The following is a 15606-nucleotide window of genomic DNA, read 5'->3' as shown; positions in this document are numbered from 1 at the left end:
GAACTCGAGGAAGGTGCCTGAAGTCAGGCGGTCAGAGAAGGTCCTGGGGGGGCTCTCCATGGGGGTCTCCGCGCCACCCTCCTCCGCGTGGGTCGCCGCGTTCCCTCCAGCCCCCGCTGGTTCTCGCTCCTCGCCAGCGCGCATCCGCCCGCTCCTCCTGCGGCGTTTCTGGTCTCTCCAGCGGGGAAGGCGATCCCGGGTCGGGCCGGGTGGCCGCCGCGCGCCGCAGGAGGCGCTCGGGTGCCCAGCACGCACCGTGACACCGAGGGCGGGTGTCCCCGGCTGGCGCGTGACTCCGCCCCGGCCCGCCCCTGCTCGCGTCGTGCGCCTCGCGGGGCGCCGCAGAAGGTCCCCGAGTCCTCCTGGGTCGCTCTGGTGGCCGCCGGGCGCGCGGAGCCCATGGAGGCGGCTCGGGACGCCCCCCTGGGGAACGGCGGGGGCGAGGCGCTGCTGGGTGAGCTGGAGGCGCTGGTCCGGGACGTGGAGAGGGCGAGCTCGTGGTGGGAGCGCCACGGCGTGGACTGCGCCATCCTCGCGCTCAGCCTTCTCGCCTTGCCGGCCGGTGAGGAACACGGGACAGGGTGACAGCGGGCCGGGCTGCGGCCGCGGAGCGGGGTGCGGGGTAGGGTGGTGGAGAGGCTGGGGATTGGGGCATGGAGGAGATGGTGCGTGTCGGGGACCCCAGGAAGGAGGGGTTCACCCCAAATGCGAAAGTCTGGTGGCAGTGTCCTGCCCTAGTCCCCAGAGGAAGGGGGCACTGGAGGAGGAAGAAGGCCCAAGGGCCTGAAGGGCGGTTGGGTTGGGGGGAGGAGGAGTTGAGAGGGATGAGAGGGACTGGGGGAGGGGAGGATGTTCCATGGGGACACCAGGGATGGGGTTTCCCCTGGACCTTTCCTGGTTGGGACCTGGCTCACTCTGCCTGTGGCAGCCCCCAAGCTCCTGGCCCACTTTGGCCTGGGCTGTAGGGGTGGGGGCCAGGGTATTTGGTCCCAGATCTCCAAGACCTGGAGGAAAACCCTGCCTACCCCCATCCCCCCATCCCCATTCTCCTTCCTCCATACAGGGTTCTTATGCCTGCGCTCTGAGAACGTCGTGGCCCTGGGGCTGGGCATTACCATCCTGGGGATGAGCCACTACACACTCACTGTCAAGGGCAGCCACTTGGCCACTCACGGGGCGCTCACAGAGTCCAAAGGCTGGAGCAAGATCTGGGAGCTGTTCTTTGTGGAGGTGAGCCTAACTGGGCTGGCCCTCGAGAGGGCAGAGGGCGTCCACGCTGAAGGGGCGGAGAGCTGCATGAGGAACGGGTGCACGTACCCCTACGGCAGGGGACCTGGCCTGGGCACCCCTGTTTCTCCAGGGGGCATCTCCTTGCCTCTCTGTGGCACAGGACCCAGTGGACCCGGCTACAACTTTTGAGGTTTCCTGGTTTCACAGTCAGGGAGTAAATTGTGAACCCCTGACAGAGAGGGAGGGGGAACAGGGGCCTGACGGTGTCCCAGCTCTGGACCGTGCACCCCTCTGACGCCTGGCAAGGCAGAGCCAGCCTGAGGAGCCCCCTGCTCTCCTGACCTTTGCTTCCCCTGAACTGTTCCCTCCTCTTTCTGCTTCACCTTTTTCCCCTACGGACATAGCCAGAGGCTTCTGGCCAGGTTGTCCTTTCTCTGGACTGGAGTCAGGACTTTCTGGTTCCTCTGTGCAACTTGCCCCCTCGGTGCACCCTTCCAGGTACATCCTCACCTGGCCGCCCAGGTCCCTTAGGAGCAAACATGAGAGCAGGCACCAGAAGCAGTCCTTTTCTGCTGTGGCTTACTGTGACCAATGAACTCAAATAGTAACTTGACACAATTTTTAAAAAGATTTGATTTATTTGTTTGTCAGAGAGACAGAGAAAGAGCGAGCACAAGCAGGGGGAGCAGCAGAGGCAGAGGGAGAAGCAGACTCCCTGCAGAGCAGGGAACCCTATGCGGGGCTCGATCCCAAGACCCTGGGTGAGATCATGACCTGAGCTGAAAGCAAACGCTTAATAGACTGAGACAGCCAGGCTTCCCAGACTTTATATTACTTTATTAAGGCCTCTACGTGCACATGCAGACCCACAGATGACATTTCATAAAGTTACACATTTCCTACCTAGGGTTCTCCATTCCCCCTTTCTCCCCTCCCCTCCTCTCCCACCGGCACACATTTCTAACGTGCTAACAACAAGAGAAGCCCAACAGGTTCCCGGTCTTCAGGGTCCATTTCAAGTGGCTTCCCTTCACAGGGAACCCCTGGGCGCTGATGCTCCCTAGTCTCTGAGGTCTGGAGCTGGGGTCAGATGTCCCGTAGCTTGTAGTCAGGGGCAGGGGAGAAGCTGGGGACACAATGGGTAGAATGAGCTCTCTGTGGCACTTTCAAAGCTGTCCTGTGCGCCAGGAGCCCTGGCGGCAGCCATGGTGAGTAGGTGTTGTGGATTTTGGACTGTTACGACAGGGGATTTGGCGGTACAGAGAGATGACTGTGTCCTCAAAGTTCCCAGCACAGCTGAATGCCCTGGAGGCCCGGGCTTGCTGGAGGAGAGCGCCCCACCCCCACCCCCCCACCCCTCTACTCCCCAGGCTCCCCAGCGGAAGAGCTGGTGTGTAATCAGTGTCTGACCCAGGCAGCTTGGTGGCTGCAGGCTCTCTTGTCCCCACGAGCCCCAGGGCGGTGGCCTCATCTTTACCTCTTTGTAGGTTCAGCTCTTGGCATGGGACTGAGCTCTCAGTGGGCATTTCATCAGTATTGGTTGATGATGACTCTGCAGGTGATGTAGGGACAAGGGAAAGCCGGCTAATGAAGGGTCACCATCTAGAGGCCTAGGAGTCTTTTGCGGTGGAGGAGGCTTGGTTCTTACCTCCTGTGGAGACTGAAGCAGGATGTGTTTTTCTGCCCCACACTGTGTGGTTTGGGCTACGCCCCTGGGGAGGGTCTGCTTTCCAGTGTGGGGTGCGGGACTCCCCCTACTGTTGGCATTAGTGGGGCAAATGGGGTTCTCAGGGAGGGTGCTGGGCTTGGCAGTTAGGCAGGGGCTGGCTTTGGGGCATGGCTGCAGGGGAAGCCACATGCGCAGCCCTACCGGCCACCTGACCGGGGACAAGTTACTTAATTCATGGTTGGCTTCCTCATCTGATAAACAGGAATCATGATATCACTGGCTGGTGGAGCCCGTGCGAGGCTTAAATGGGACCACGGAGACCTGGATTTAGGGCCTGGGCCTGACTCTTGGATTCTCACCAAATGTTGGGGTTGTTATTTTTTTTCTTTCTGGAGGGAACGTGAAGTCCGCTGCAAGGAGAGGGTTAGCAGTTTTGTTGTTCCTGTGCATTAGTGCTGTTCGTGTTGAACAGAAAGTTCATGCATTATGCAAAGCTGGACAGACCAAGTGTGTGAGTGTGTGAGTGTGTGGGCCTGTGTGAGTGTGTGTGTGTGTGTGTGTGCTGAGGGCACTGTTTGCTGAGGCTCTGGCCCACCCCCTGTTCTTTGCATGGCACAAAGGTCAAGTTCTCGCTCCCCGGGACCCTCCTGGACCCCTGACTCCCCACTTCTGCCACGTCCTGTTATCTTCACTCTTTGGTCCTTCTCTCATCGGCTGCCGGCGTTCTGCCCAAACCTTGACCCTCAGGAGCCATCATCACTACAGAATGATCTAGTTCTCTAGTCTGGAGCCCCAGGAGTCAGCGAGTGTCACTGGTGTCCCTGGGCACCCAGCGTTGGGCAGGTTTCTCGCAGGGTCTGCTGGCTTGAGCCAGGGGTGGGACAAGGGCCAGGCCCTTTCTGACTGCTTGGATCTGGGGGGAGGGGCAGGCAGGATGGACAGGGCGATGACATTCTAGTTGCTGTTTCGTTGAGGTAACCTCAATCATACACAGCTCCCCACACTGGAGTGAACTTCCCTCCGAAGACCCACTTCTGGTCTGCAGGAGAAAGTTCTATTTCTCTTGCTAGTGAGCCTCTGAACCTCTCCCCCGTCCATTGATGGTCATGGCCTTCCCCACGGGAGCACCTGCCCCTCTTTGTCCTACGTTCCCCAGGAAGGCTGGGGCAGGGTGGAGGGGGGCAGGGCCATCCTTGGTTTAAATCCTGCAGCTTGGGAAGGATTGATGCCCCCAAATCAGAGGGTTTTAAGAACTTCCCTGTATTTCACTCGCAATCAAGATGCTTTCTGAGTGGGGAGGAACAGGTCAAGCCAGTTACTAAATTCTTTACGTGTGTCTCAACTTCAAACCCTCCTTCTAAAGTCTCCTTTGTGCTGCAGGGCTGGAGTCACAGCTGGTCCACGGGAAGCACAGGGAGCCCGGCTCTGCCCTGGGGGAGGGGGTATCACACAGGCGACTTCATTGGGGTCCCGTGTAGTGGTGGAAACAGAGCTCAGAAACCCCAGTCTGGTCCTGATTCTTGAATGTTCTCAAGTTCAGTGTGGCTATTTTCTTCTGGGCTCCCTAACCTTTCCTCTGTCTGCACCTGAACCCTGAGGGTTGTTAGTCTGAGTGTGCCCGACTATGAATTTTTAAATTTTTTTTAATTAAAAAATTTATTTGGAGGGCAAAACTAGATCTGTAGTACAAAATATACTTTTATGAAAAAAAAAACCCACAAACTTTAGTTTCTAAATAATCATAGATTCATAGGACTTTGCAAGAATAGGACAGAGAGGTCCAGTGCACCCTTCATCCAGCTTCCCCCATTAGTTACATTTATAATCTTTTTTTAAAAAAATTTATCTATCTATTTATTTAAGGATTTTCTTTATTTAGTTGGCAGAGAGAGGCAGTGAGAGAGAGAGCACAAGCAGAAGAAGAGGGAGAAGCAGGCTTCCTGCTGTTGAACAGGGAGGCCGATGTGGGGCTCGATCCCAGGACTCTGGAATCATAACCTGAGCCGGCTGCTTAATGACTGAGCCACCTAGGTGCCCCCCCACTTTTTTTTTTTTTTTTAAGATTTTATGTATTTCTTTGTTTGTTTGTTTGTTTATTTTAGAGAGAGGTCAAGCAAGTGGGGGAAGGAGCAGAGGGAGAGGGACAAGCAGATTCTGTGCTGAGCATGGAGCCCGACTGGGGACTCGATCCCATGACCGTCACATTGTGACCTGAGCCAAAATCAAGAGTTGGATGCTTAACCCACTGAGCCACCCAGGCACCCCTTTTTATATAACATTTATATTTATATAAGTGACACTAGTGTAAGTGTCTTTCAATAGCCAAACCAGGAAATTGACATTGGTACTGTGTGTGTGTGTGTGTCTGTCTGTCTGTCTCCGCCATTTTATCATGTGTAGATCTGCCAAATGGAGTTTCAAGCAGCCCCCCACCTCACTGCCCCCAGCTTTGGTGTGGCTCCTTCAAGGAGGAGCCTGAGGACTCTAGGAAGGGAGTCTCATGGCAATCCCGACTCTTGTGGGTCTGTAAAGCCCGGCTCCCGGTGGTGGGGACCGCGGTGGGCTCCCATGTGGCCCCTCAGAGGCAGAGGACCCCGGAGCAGGCCCAGGCGAGTGTGGATGGCCGCCCGAGGGTGAGGACCGAAGCCTTGAGGGAAGGGCCCAGCAGCGGCTGCCCAGCTTCGAGGACGCCGGTTTGAGGAGGGGCTTTGGGGGGGTGGGACAGCGTCTGTCCAGACTGAGTGCCAATGGCCAAGCAGTGCTCCCCACATCACTGAGCTTCTCCTCCTTGCCAAGCCCTCCACTGGGTGCTGGGGACACAACGGTGACCCAGACCTGCTTCTCATTCCCCAGGGACTCTGAGTCAGGTGTGGAAACAGATACACATGAATGACACGGAAATAATAAAAATCGCGATTCTATCAGCGGACACCTACTGGGCGCCTCCTGGGAACCTCACACGAATTACTGCATTTAGTGGGCACGCCTCCCTGTAAGGTGGAAGCTGTTATTACCTCCACTTCGTAGATGCGGAAACACGGTCTGGGAGGATCAGCCGCTTGGCCAAGGCTGCTCAGCTCGTGGTTCGTGGTGCAGCCCGGGACGGGGCCGGTGGGATGTGACAGGGAGCAGGTGGTGTGAGCCTGTGAGCACAGAGAGAGCGTGACAGGGACACGAGGCCGTATCTCCAGACATCTTTGCTGTTGTGACTGGTGTGTGTGCGTGTGTGTGTGTGTGTGTGTGTGTGCCGGGTACCTCATGCGTAGAGGGCAGGGGTGCATTTGGGATGTGCCTCTACAAGAAAAGAACTGGTTGTTTCTCTGAAATTTGAATTTATCTGAGTGTCCTATACATGATCTGACACACTGTTGCCGAGCCCCGGGGAGCCCCAGAGGCCCCCCTCCGCTGAAGCCAACATGAAAGGGCGCCTCAGCTCCTGGGAAGCAGTGAGAGAGGGGCCAAAGGGGGCCCAGGGCCTGTCCTCCCTGAGAGCAGCTGGCCCAGGGACAGCCAGGCGCCTTTCTTTCCCATCTGGTCCGTGCTTGTTGCCCCCTCGTCCCTGTGTCCCTCTCTGGAGTGATGCCACCAGCCACCACACCCTAGCTGCCTGCCCCCCCCCCCCCCCAAAACCTGGTCATAGTCCTTGATCCCTCCTGCTCCTCTCGCCCCTCCCCCTTCCCAGATCCTGTCCCTCACACGCGCCTGTCCTGTTCCTTTTCCAGCAGCCGGCAGCCCATCCCCTGTCTTGTCCCGCCCCTCCCTTCCAAACCAGTAGAATGACCTATTTATAACCCAACTTTGACTGCACCATAATTTTATCAGGGTGCATTTTAATCCTGCAGAGTATTGTCTGTTTAAAAAAAATAATTAAAATATTCAAGGACACGTAAGAGATCAAGGGCCTCCCTTAGGTTCCTGGAGGAAAATGGGACCAGGGGGTGAGGTAGGAGGGAGACCTGTCACTGTGGGCTTTTTGAATTCCGAATTATGTAAACATATTACCTATCCAGAAAATAGATTTTCTCGAACTGCTACCTTAGCTATTCATTATCTTTGGGCACTGGCAGAGGTCTGAAGAGGCTTCAGTGCACAGACAGGTAAGTGAAGAAGTGGCTGATGAGAGTCTTGGGGTCCCTGATGTTTAGCAAGAGGACTTACAATGGCCCTTGCCCCACGCACACTCTGGCCACTTGCCTCACCTGAGTGCTGCTAAGAGATTGGGGCCCGTAAATCTTCCTGAGGGGCACAGAGTACGGCCACCTCAAGCAGCAGCATCAGCCTTGAGGCCCCTGGCTGGTCCCGTCGGTGGAGTGTGTGCCTCTTGATCTCAGGTTGGGTAGAGAGATTACTTTATTTATTTATTTTTAAGATTTTATTTATTTATTTGACAGAGAGAGAGAGAGATCACAAGTAGGCAGAGAGGCCGGCAGAGAGAGAGAGGAGGAAGCAGGCTCCCCGCTGAGCAGAGAGCCCGATGCGGGGCTTGATCCCAGGACTCCGAGACCATGACCGGAGCCAAAGGCAGAGGCTTAACCCACTGAGCCACCCAGGTGCCCCGAGAGATCACTTTAAAAAAAAAAGAAAAAAAAAAGGAAGGAAGAAAGAAAGAAGCAGCACCGGCCTTGGGGCTTCTGGAACCCTCCCTGGGTGTCTGTATGGAATCCTCTCTGGCAAGACCTCTGCCTAATCCTGGAGAGCAGGCCAGTCTGTTTCGCAGCTCCCCGGGCAGCACTGGGCCTCTCCCCTGCCCTTCGGTGTCCGTGCACAGGGGCCACGCTGCGGTCTGCCTGCCGTCCTCTCTCCCAGCCCAAATCCACCCCCTCCTTTCTGTTAGGGAAGGAACATCCAGATGGGAGTAAGAATTCCAGTGTTATGGAAATAGCCCCAAATCTGTTCTTATTCACATAAACAGGCCCACCACACACAGACTCTGGAAGTGTGTGCTGAGTCACACGCAGCTAACTCACCCCCCCAGCCCCCCACCTCCGTCCTGGGGTCTGGCCATGTAGCTGAGTGGCTGACAGAGGACCCCACCAGATCCCTGGGGGCCAAGTTCTTTTTTTTTTTTTTAAGATTTTATTTATTTATTTGCCAGAGAGAGAGAGTGGGGGGGGGCACAAGGAGGCAGAGCGGCAGGCAGAGGGAGAGGGAGAAGCAGGCTCCCCACTGAGCAGGGAGCCTGATGTGGGACCTGATTCCAATCAAGTCCCCTAGCCGAAGGCAGGCGCTTAACCCACTGAGCCACCCGGGTGTCTCATGGGGGCCAAGTTCTTACCACACTCAGTCCTGTTCAGGCGCGGGGTCGTTGGTGGCAACGCTCCTCTGAATGCCGTGGGCTTCTGCTTTCTGCGCGCAGAGGGGGAGCCTGTTGTGCCAGAAGGAAAGGCAACTTTGTCCCCCCCCAGCCTGCAGGTGCCATGGGCCCTTAAAGCAGAAAAGCACGGAAGGAGCAATTCAAAACAGTTGCTTCTTGGGGCGACTGCGTGGGGCACCTGCGTGGCTCAGTTTGTCAAGTATCTGCCGTTGGCTCAGGTCACGATCTCCAGGTCCTGGAACCTGGGATCAAGCCCTGTGTCAGTCCCCCTGCTCCGTGTGGACTCTGCTTTTCCCTTTGCCTCTCCCCCCAACTTGTGTTCACGCTCTCAAATAAGTAAATAAAATATTTTTTAAAATACATAATTTCTTTAAAAGAATAAATAAAAACAGTTGTTTCTTCTGATTACACGGGGTAGAACCTTGGGGTTCAAGACACGCACTGCCGTCCTTGGACGGAGGCAGGCTGGCCTCGGAGGACGTCCTGCCAGATCCCAGCTGCAGCCCCCGAGCCCACCGCTGAAGCCTCTGGTGGTAACTTGGACCCCCATGTGGCCCCCATGGGCGTGTGCCCTGGAGACCAGCAGGCCTGGGCCGGATACCTCGTGGGAGAGCAGAGCGCTTCCCCCTGCTCCCGGGGGGACTGCACAGCATCGACACTTACCTTCTCAGCCTCCGCCTCCCAAGGGGCCCAGGCAGAGCTGGTTTGGCGGACGGGTCTCTTGTAAAACCGTGGCAGTCACGTCACTAGCTGTGGCCCTCGGTGTCCTTCAGAGGAAGTGTCCAGCTACATTTTGGCAGCATTTCAGTCCAAGGGAGAAAGTCCCTGCAGACGGGGCATGGAGACGATGTCGTCCCTGATTTGTCTTCTTCTGGCTTTGCCTCTGCTACCTGGACCCAGAAGCCCGGGTTTCTGCTCACTTGTAATCAGTGGCTCTTCTCGGGGGTCTTGTGCCTTACCTTGGGTGGATTCTGGGTTCCACTCCTCCCTCTGCCACCTTCCTGAGGGACCGGGGGTGGTCATATGGCCTCTCTCTGTGTCTGTTTCTGCTTCTGTCAACTGTGGATCATAAGGCAGCTGACCTGCTAGCCTTGGAAGATGGAACGGTTCGCCCCTGCAAAGCGCAGGACACGGGGTGCGAGGCTCACTGGGATCGGGACTGGGAAACAGGCGGGCAGCCTCTTCCATAAAATCAGCCAAATCTTACAGCCTGGATAAAATATGGGAGGAGGCTGACATCTGCATTTTAATTTGCATATATCTGCATAAGAAACACCTTTGTACCTCTTTTGCCTTCAGAATGATGGCCCTTGTTGGAGTCCCGGAGCTGGAGCTGCTGTCCGGTGGCTGCTCCCGGGCAGTTCGGAAGAATCCCACAAGGGCAAGGGGAGACGTTCACACTTAGCCCCCCACCGGGGCACCTTGCCCTGGGTGCCACCCTCACGGACAGACCGTTCCTCACCCCTTCCCTTGCTGCGGGGGGGCTTCGAATGCACAGCAGCCCCGTGACAACACGATGTTTCCAAGAGCATCAGGCATCACGTCACTGCAGTTGGAGCTGTACCTGCGTCGTGCCTGATCCTGCCGATGGCCCGCTGAGGCTTGCAGGCTTGCCTGAGCAGTCGGGGGCAGAATGGCCATTGGGGCTGGCCTCCCACCTCCAAACACTCAGCGTCGCCACACCAAGTGGATGCTGCCACTCCGCTGTCGTGGACACCCGAACGCTGATGGTCCGATTAGCTCGGGGAGAGATGTGGGTGTAGGGCAGGAAGGCTCTGGAAACGCAGGATCCCAGGGCAGGTGGGTGTTCTTGAGGCTCGCGGGGGTCCACTCTGCTTGACCATGCATGCCACGGACCCCGGTGCCCTCTCTGACCCCTCCTCCAGGTCTGCTCGTCCTTCAGCGCAGAGTATGCCAAGTACGGACACGTCAAGATGCACCACGGTTACACCAACGTGCTGGGCCTGGGGGACTCGAGCACGTGGCGGCTGCCTTGCCTCAACCGCTTCGTGTACATGTTCCTGGCTCCTCTCTTGATCCCCATCATAACCCCGCTGGTGGCAGTCGGTGAGTACGCCGGGGCTGCGCCCTGCCCAGAGCAGGTTCCTTACTTCCCTTCCTGCCTTCCTGGAGGCTGCTTGTGGGGGCAAGGGCTGGGAGCCCCGAGTTAAGACCAGACACTTTCTGAGGTAGCCAGGCAGGGCAGAAGGAGCCTTGCACCCAGGGCCAGGTCTGGCTCTGCTACTTACTGGCTGAGGGCCATAGGCAGGTCGCGTGACCGCTCTAACTTGGGTTCTTACCTGGTCCTCAAGGCAGGGTGTGAAGGCATCGTGAGGTCATAGATGTAAAAATACTTCCCGAATGCCTTGTGCTGTGTTGCAGGTGAGGGACTGTAATAGTATGGGAGCGATACCATCTGGCGGCAGGAGGGGCTGGAGAGCAGCCAGCTCTGGTGCCAGCCCTGGATGGCACTGACCGCTTCTTAGCACAGTGGCCTTCGTCAACTTGCTTAACTTCCTTATTCATAAGAGGGGTGAATGGACTTTTTGGGGCTGTGAGGATGAATAGATCGCCCTATTTAGCCCACTAGCTAGCACCCACGGGCCAGCAGGGAGCCGGCTTTGTGGGATCTAAACCTCACCTCCCCCCCACCCCCATACTCTGCTCCCTCTGGCAGAGCGTCTGAGGAAGGTGGAGCTCAGGTCTGCTGTGTGCACGCTGGGCCTGATTTCCCTGGGCCTCTACGCTCACTACTGGCTGCTTCTGAACGTGTCTGGCTTCAGGAGCCCCGGCTCGGCCCTGCTGTGCATGCTCGTCACCAGATCGCTGCTGGCCCATCCTTACCTTCATGTCAACATCTTCCAGGTGAGGCCTCCCCGACCTGGACCGTGGGCTAGACTCGGGGTTCTAGGGAAAGAGAGAGAGGCATCGGCCCCCCACCTCCCGCCCCCACCTCTCTGTGGGTTATCAGAGTCTGGGTTTCAGGTAGAGAGTTTGCTTCTCTTCACCGCTGGCTGCCATTTGCCATTCACGTGTGGATCGGGGATGGAAGATTCAAGAAACTTCTCTGCCTAGGGCACTTGATGAGGTCCTGTGGAGACACAAGTGATTAGGACCCCATCTCCCTATAGGGTCCTAATCACTTACTGTGATAGGCCCAAATGACATGAGCTGTGGGCCATCACCGAGGCCCCGGTGCAGGCCACGAGGCTGGAGGAGCCAGAGATGGGAGGTCTTCATGGGAGGCTGGGGGCTCAGCACTCAGACCCAGGGCCATTTCCATGGGGACGCGTCTCTGCTCCCTGGACATGAAGACGAGATGCGTGAAGGTGAGAGCATCCTTCACGCCCCCGTCCCAGTACTGGCCATGCTGCCCATGGTGACGTCATCTCTGCCCGGACGCCTGCCCCCTCCCTGTCCTGCTGTAGCAGGCACTCCCGATCACTTCCGAATCCCTTAGAGGAGGCGCTTACCCATACTTGTTGAATGCAAAATTTGCACAAACTTGATCTTGAACCCTGAGCAGGATTTTGATTAGTGAAAAGAGAGAGAGCAGAGAAGGTCTCTCCAGGATGAGACAAAGGCATAGAGGCATGAGAGTGAGTGGTGGGCAGTCACGGGCGTTTCAGGACCATGGGGTCCAAAGGGGTGTCCAAGCCAAGCCCCTCCTTGTAGAGATGCAGAGAGAGGCCCAGAGATGGGTGAGATGGAGCTCGGAGCACAGAAGGAGAGTCCCCACCTCCTCTCGCCTCCCCAGGTTCCGCCAGAGTGGGAGTGAGGGAGGCAGAGGGACCCACTGGGTCCTCAGGTGGTAGGCAAGGATGTCTGGGGCAGGGCGGGGGGGCCCAGGGCTGCCTGGCCTCTGCCAAGGGTGTGACCCACGTGTCTGTTGCAGCACATCGGGCTGCCCATGTTTTCCCGGGACAGGAAGCCCCGGCGGATTCACATGATGAGCCTGGGCGTGCTGAACCTGCCCCGGCTGCCGGTGCTGGACTGGGCGTTCGGCCACTCCCTCATCAGCTGCCACGTGGAGCACCACCTCTTCCCCTGGCTCTCTGACAACATGTGTCTGAAGGTTGGTGGCGGTCGGGCTGGCAGGCTTGTGATGAAGGGACTATCCGAGGGCAGAGGGGAGTGTAGCCCGGGTCCCCCAGCTGGCCTGGTCAGAGGTCCCCTGAAGGCCAGCCCTGTGCACCAGCAACGGTGTGCGTTTCCCTCACAGACTTGTGGGTTCCTTACTCGCACTGCGACTCTAGGCAAGTTAACTGAATGTCCAGGAGCCTCTGCTTCCTCGCCTGGGTGATGAGAGTGAGCAGTGCTTGTTGGCAGGCTTTCAGGGTGAAATGAGATGGATCTGAAATGCTGGGCACGCAGTCCGTGCTTGGCAAAGGGAACTACAGCTTTTAAACCCTCTGCCAAGGAGGACTGTCATACAGTTGGGCACACTGGTGGGGAGGAGGTGGGGGAGAAGCCCCCCCCTTTCCCTTGCCTCCTGGGAGGGGAGAGGCAGGAATTCCCCCTGTCCCTAGGCTCCTCTAGAGTCTCGTGGGACACTGCGGTGACAGGAGCTTGGGCTGGGAGGAGGAAGAGCCCTGCAGGAGAAGGGGGCTGCCCCCAGTCCTGGCTCAGCAGCCCCTCCTCTTGTCTGTCTCCTGGCAGGTGAAGCCCATGGTGTCCGGGTTCCTCCATGAAAAGCAGCTGCCGTACAACGAGGACTCTTACCTGGCTCGATTCAGGCTGTTTCTCAATCGCTACGAGGAGCTCATGGTGCAGACCCCTCCCATCACCGAACTGGTGGGGTTGCAGTGAGGGGTGGGCCACACAGTCACCCTGCACCCCCTCCCTGGCCCAACCCTAGCTCTCTTGCTTCTGCTAGCCTGCCCTCACCCCAGGAGGGCCTGGGCCCTCCCCCAGTGTGGTGGCTGGGTTGCTGGTGGTGGTGGAGTGGGCCAGTGAGGTGGAGTGCTGCAGCTGGGATTTCTGGGGATAACCTGCCTTGCTTGCTTTTCTGGGGTTTAAGGGATATCCGGGAGAAAGGAGTAACAGCGGCTGGGCGTTCTGGTCAGTTTGGACCTCAGCCGACCTTATCTCAGGGCTAAACAGCTGGATTCCTCTCCTGCTGTGTCTGAGCCTCTGTAGGGTTAAGGGAAGGTGATGGGGGGGGGGCGGGCAGGGGGAGCCAAGGAGAAGGGTCAGTCCCTCAGTTAGGGCCTCCCACGTGCCAGGAGAGCCCATGATTGGCTGGCCACTCCTTCTTCCTGTGTCCTTTGAGGCTCTGGCTGCTAAGGAGCCCTCTCCCAGGGGACCACAAGGGGAGGTTACTTTTGGCAGACTTCCTGGGTGTCTCAGCCAGGGAAGCCTCTGCAGGCCACAGGCTCAGCCGCTCCCAACACCTGCAACATCAGGGAAATCAAAGTGTATGCGTTTTGTGGGGAGAGCACTCCAGGGGCAATAAGGGCATAAATAAGAGTGTAAATAGCTTTGAGCTTGACCTCGGCTAGTTCTAGCAAAAGTCTGCTTTGTTCCATGATGTTTAGAAGGGGCGGACCTGAAAGAAGTATCAACTGCAAAGAGAGACATTACTGGGAGAGTAGCCGAGGCTGGAGGGGGCGATGGGCTCAGGGTCTGGAGGACAGACAGGCTTAGAGAGAAGAGGAAGGAGGACAGGGTGCAGGTACAAGGGCTTGGAGTCAAGAGCAGTGCTTGTCTGTGAAGAGTGCCTGCAGCCTGGGAGGGAGGCAAGGATCCAGGGCGTCACCGATGCCAGCCAGAGGAGGGAGGCAGCGGGCTAGAGACACCACTGAGAGTCAGCCGGAAGTGGGCAGTCTGGAGCGAGGGCTGGGGCCACCCTAAAGAGTGGCTGAATGACAGGGCACAAGGATGGGCCCAGCTGGAGACTGACGGAGGGACAGAGGAGGAGGCCAGGCCTGTGACAGGAGCCCAGAGCAGTTCGTTCAAAGCAGGGTTTCTTACATGGGTAGTACTGACATGGCCGGATTGTTCTTTGTCACTGGGCCCCGGTCCTGGGCATCCCAGGATGTTGAACCGCTAGGGAGCTTCTGCCCACAGGGATGCCGGGAACCCATGTTGTGACAATCAAACATGTCTCCAGACATTGCCAACTACCTGTCCCCTAGGGGCCGAAATCATCTCTGGCTGAGACCACGCAACTGCCTTGTTTCCCAGTGAAGCCTTTGGACGGGGTGGAGGGCAGGCCAGCGCTGCTGGTGGGGCGGCTAAATGCGGCAAATGGGATGGACAGAGAGGTGAGACAGCAGGCCGCGCCACCCTCTAAGCCTGGTCCCAGACGACAACCCATCTCCGGTGTGGCTCCGCTGTCCCCCCGGATCTATGCCCTACCCCCCTCTTCTTCTCCAGCCTGCCTCCCTCTACGAAAGACCGCAGCTTCTGCTGGGCGCCCTTTCCTACAGCGAGGGGCTCTCACTACTTCTGAAACTGCTCCCTCCTTCTGCTCCTTCGGGGCCTGGGGTGGTAATGGCTTCCAGCGTTGGTAGCCAGGGGTGCTTCCCCGTTCCTTTGAACCTGCCCACACCTCGGTACAAAGTTCCTTCATTAAACTCTTTTCAGTCAGCCCTTCTGAGCGTACCATCTGTTTCCTGCCAGGAGGTGGACCGATAGAGCCGAGTTTTGGATCCAAGCAGTCCTCTTGGAACAGCAAAGGGTTGGCAGCCTCTGCAGCCTGCTGCTTTGCTATACGTTATTACTGCTCTTTTGAAATCCATTAGCAGCTCAGAAATGGTCCTCAGGTCCGGGTATGGGATTAATCAAACTGCTAATTCTCCACATGAAAAAATGCAATGTCAGAAAAGCTCCCATGGCACAGTCCTGGCTAATGATCAAAACCATCTAATCCATACCGATGACTCATTGTTATTGATCCGGGCCTGAGTGGGGAGTGGGCAGCCCCAGTACCAGACCTGACCGCACCACAGGAGCCCGAGAACAATGCACTAAGGATGTGGGCTGGGAATGCATGGGGCTTGAGGGGGAAGGCAGAGGTGACAGGAGAGAATGAAGCCCTCCCTGGACTCTACAGAGACCTAAGGTCTAATTTACAGAGGTATATGGGAGGTGATAATATTGATGTTGATGATAGCTAACGTTTTCAGAACGTACAGCAAAGATTTTTTTTGAGAGGGGGGAGGGAGGGACAGAGGGAGAGGGAGAGAGAGAATTCCAAGCAAGCTCCACACCCAGCTTGGAGCCCCATGCAGGGCTTGATCCCATGACCCTGAGATCATGACCTGAGCTGAAACCAAGAGTCGGACGCTTAACCGACTGAGCCACCCAGCACCACCCCCACCCCCGATAGTATTTTGGGCTTTGTGGACCATATGGCTTCAGTCACAACTACTGAAACACAACTACTCAA

The 15606-nt window shown here is 57.2% G+C and overlaps 1 protein-coding gene and 1 long non-coding RNA gene across 2 annotated transcripts; one reads left to right on the top strand and one right to left on the bottom strand.

The window, feature by feature from the left end:
* The first annotated feature begins 399 nt into the window (after positions 1-399).
* Positions 400-13372, top strand: LOC111160378 (fatty acid desaturase 6). Its single transcript, XM_022523458.1, has 6 exons — positions 400-562; positions 1064-1230; positions 10100-10280; positions 10891-11078; positions 12109-12288; positions 12873-13372. Exons 1-6 carry the CDS (start codon positions 400-402, stop codon positions 13020-13022), a joined length of 1029 nt encoding a protein of 342 aa, XP_022379166.1. The 3' UTR covers positions 13023-13372.
* Positions 5916-10157, bottom strand: LOC111160379. The gene is made up of 4 exons (XR_002641472.1): positions 9173-10157; positions 8877-9038; positions 8175-8264; positions 5916-6042 (listed from the first exon to the last, which is right to left on the bottom strand). It is a non-coding gene; the product is annotated as an uncharacterized LOC111160379 (long non-coding RNA).
* Positions 13373-15606: the final 2234 nt, after the last annotated feature.

Source organism: Enhydra lutris, unplaced genomic scaffold, assembly GCF_002288905.1.
Source record: "Enhydra lutris kenyoni isolate GAN:26980312 unplaced genomic scaffold, ASM228890v2 scaffoldscaffold75, whole genome shotgun sequence".
Lineage (NCBI taxonomy): Eukaryota > Metazoa > Chordata > Mammalia > Carnivora > Mustelidae > Enhydra > Enhydra lutris.
Note: the sequence above shows the minus strand (reverse complement) of the source record. Positions and strands in the feature narration are given on the sequence as shown.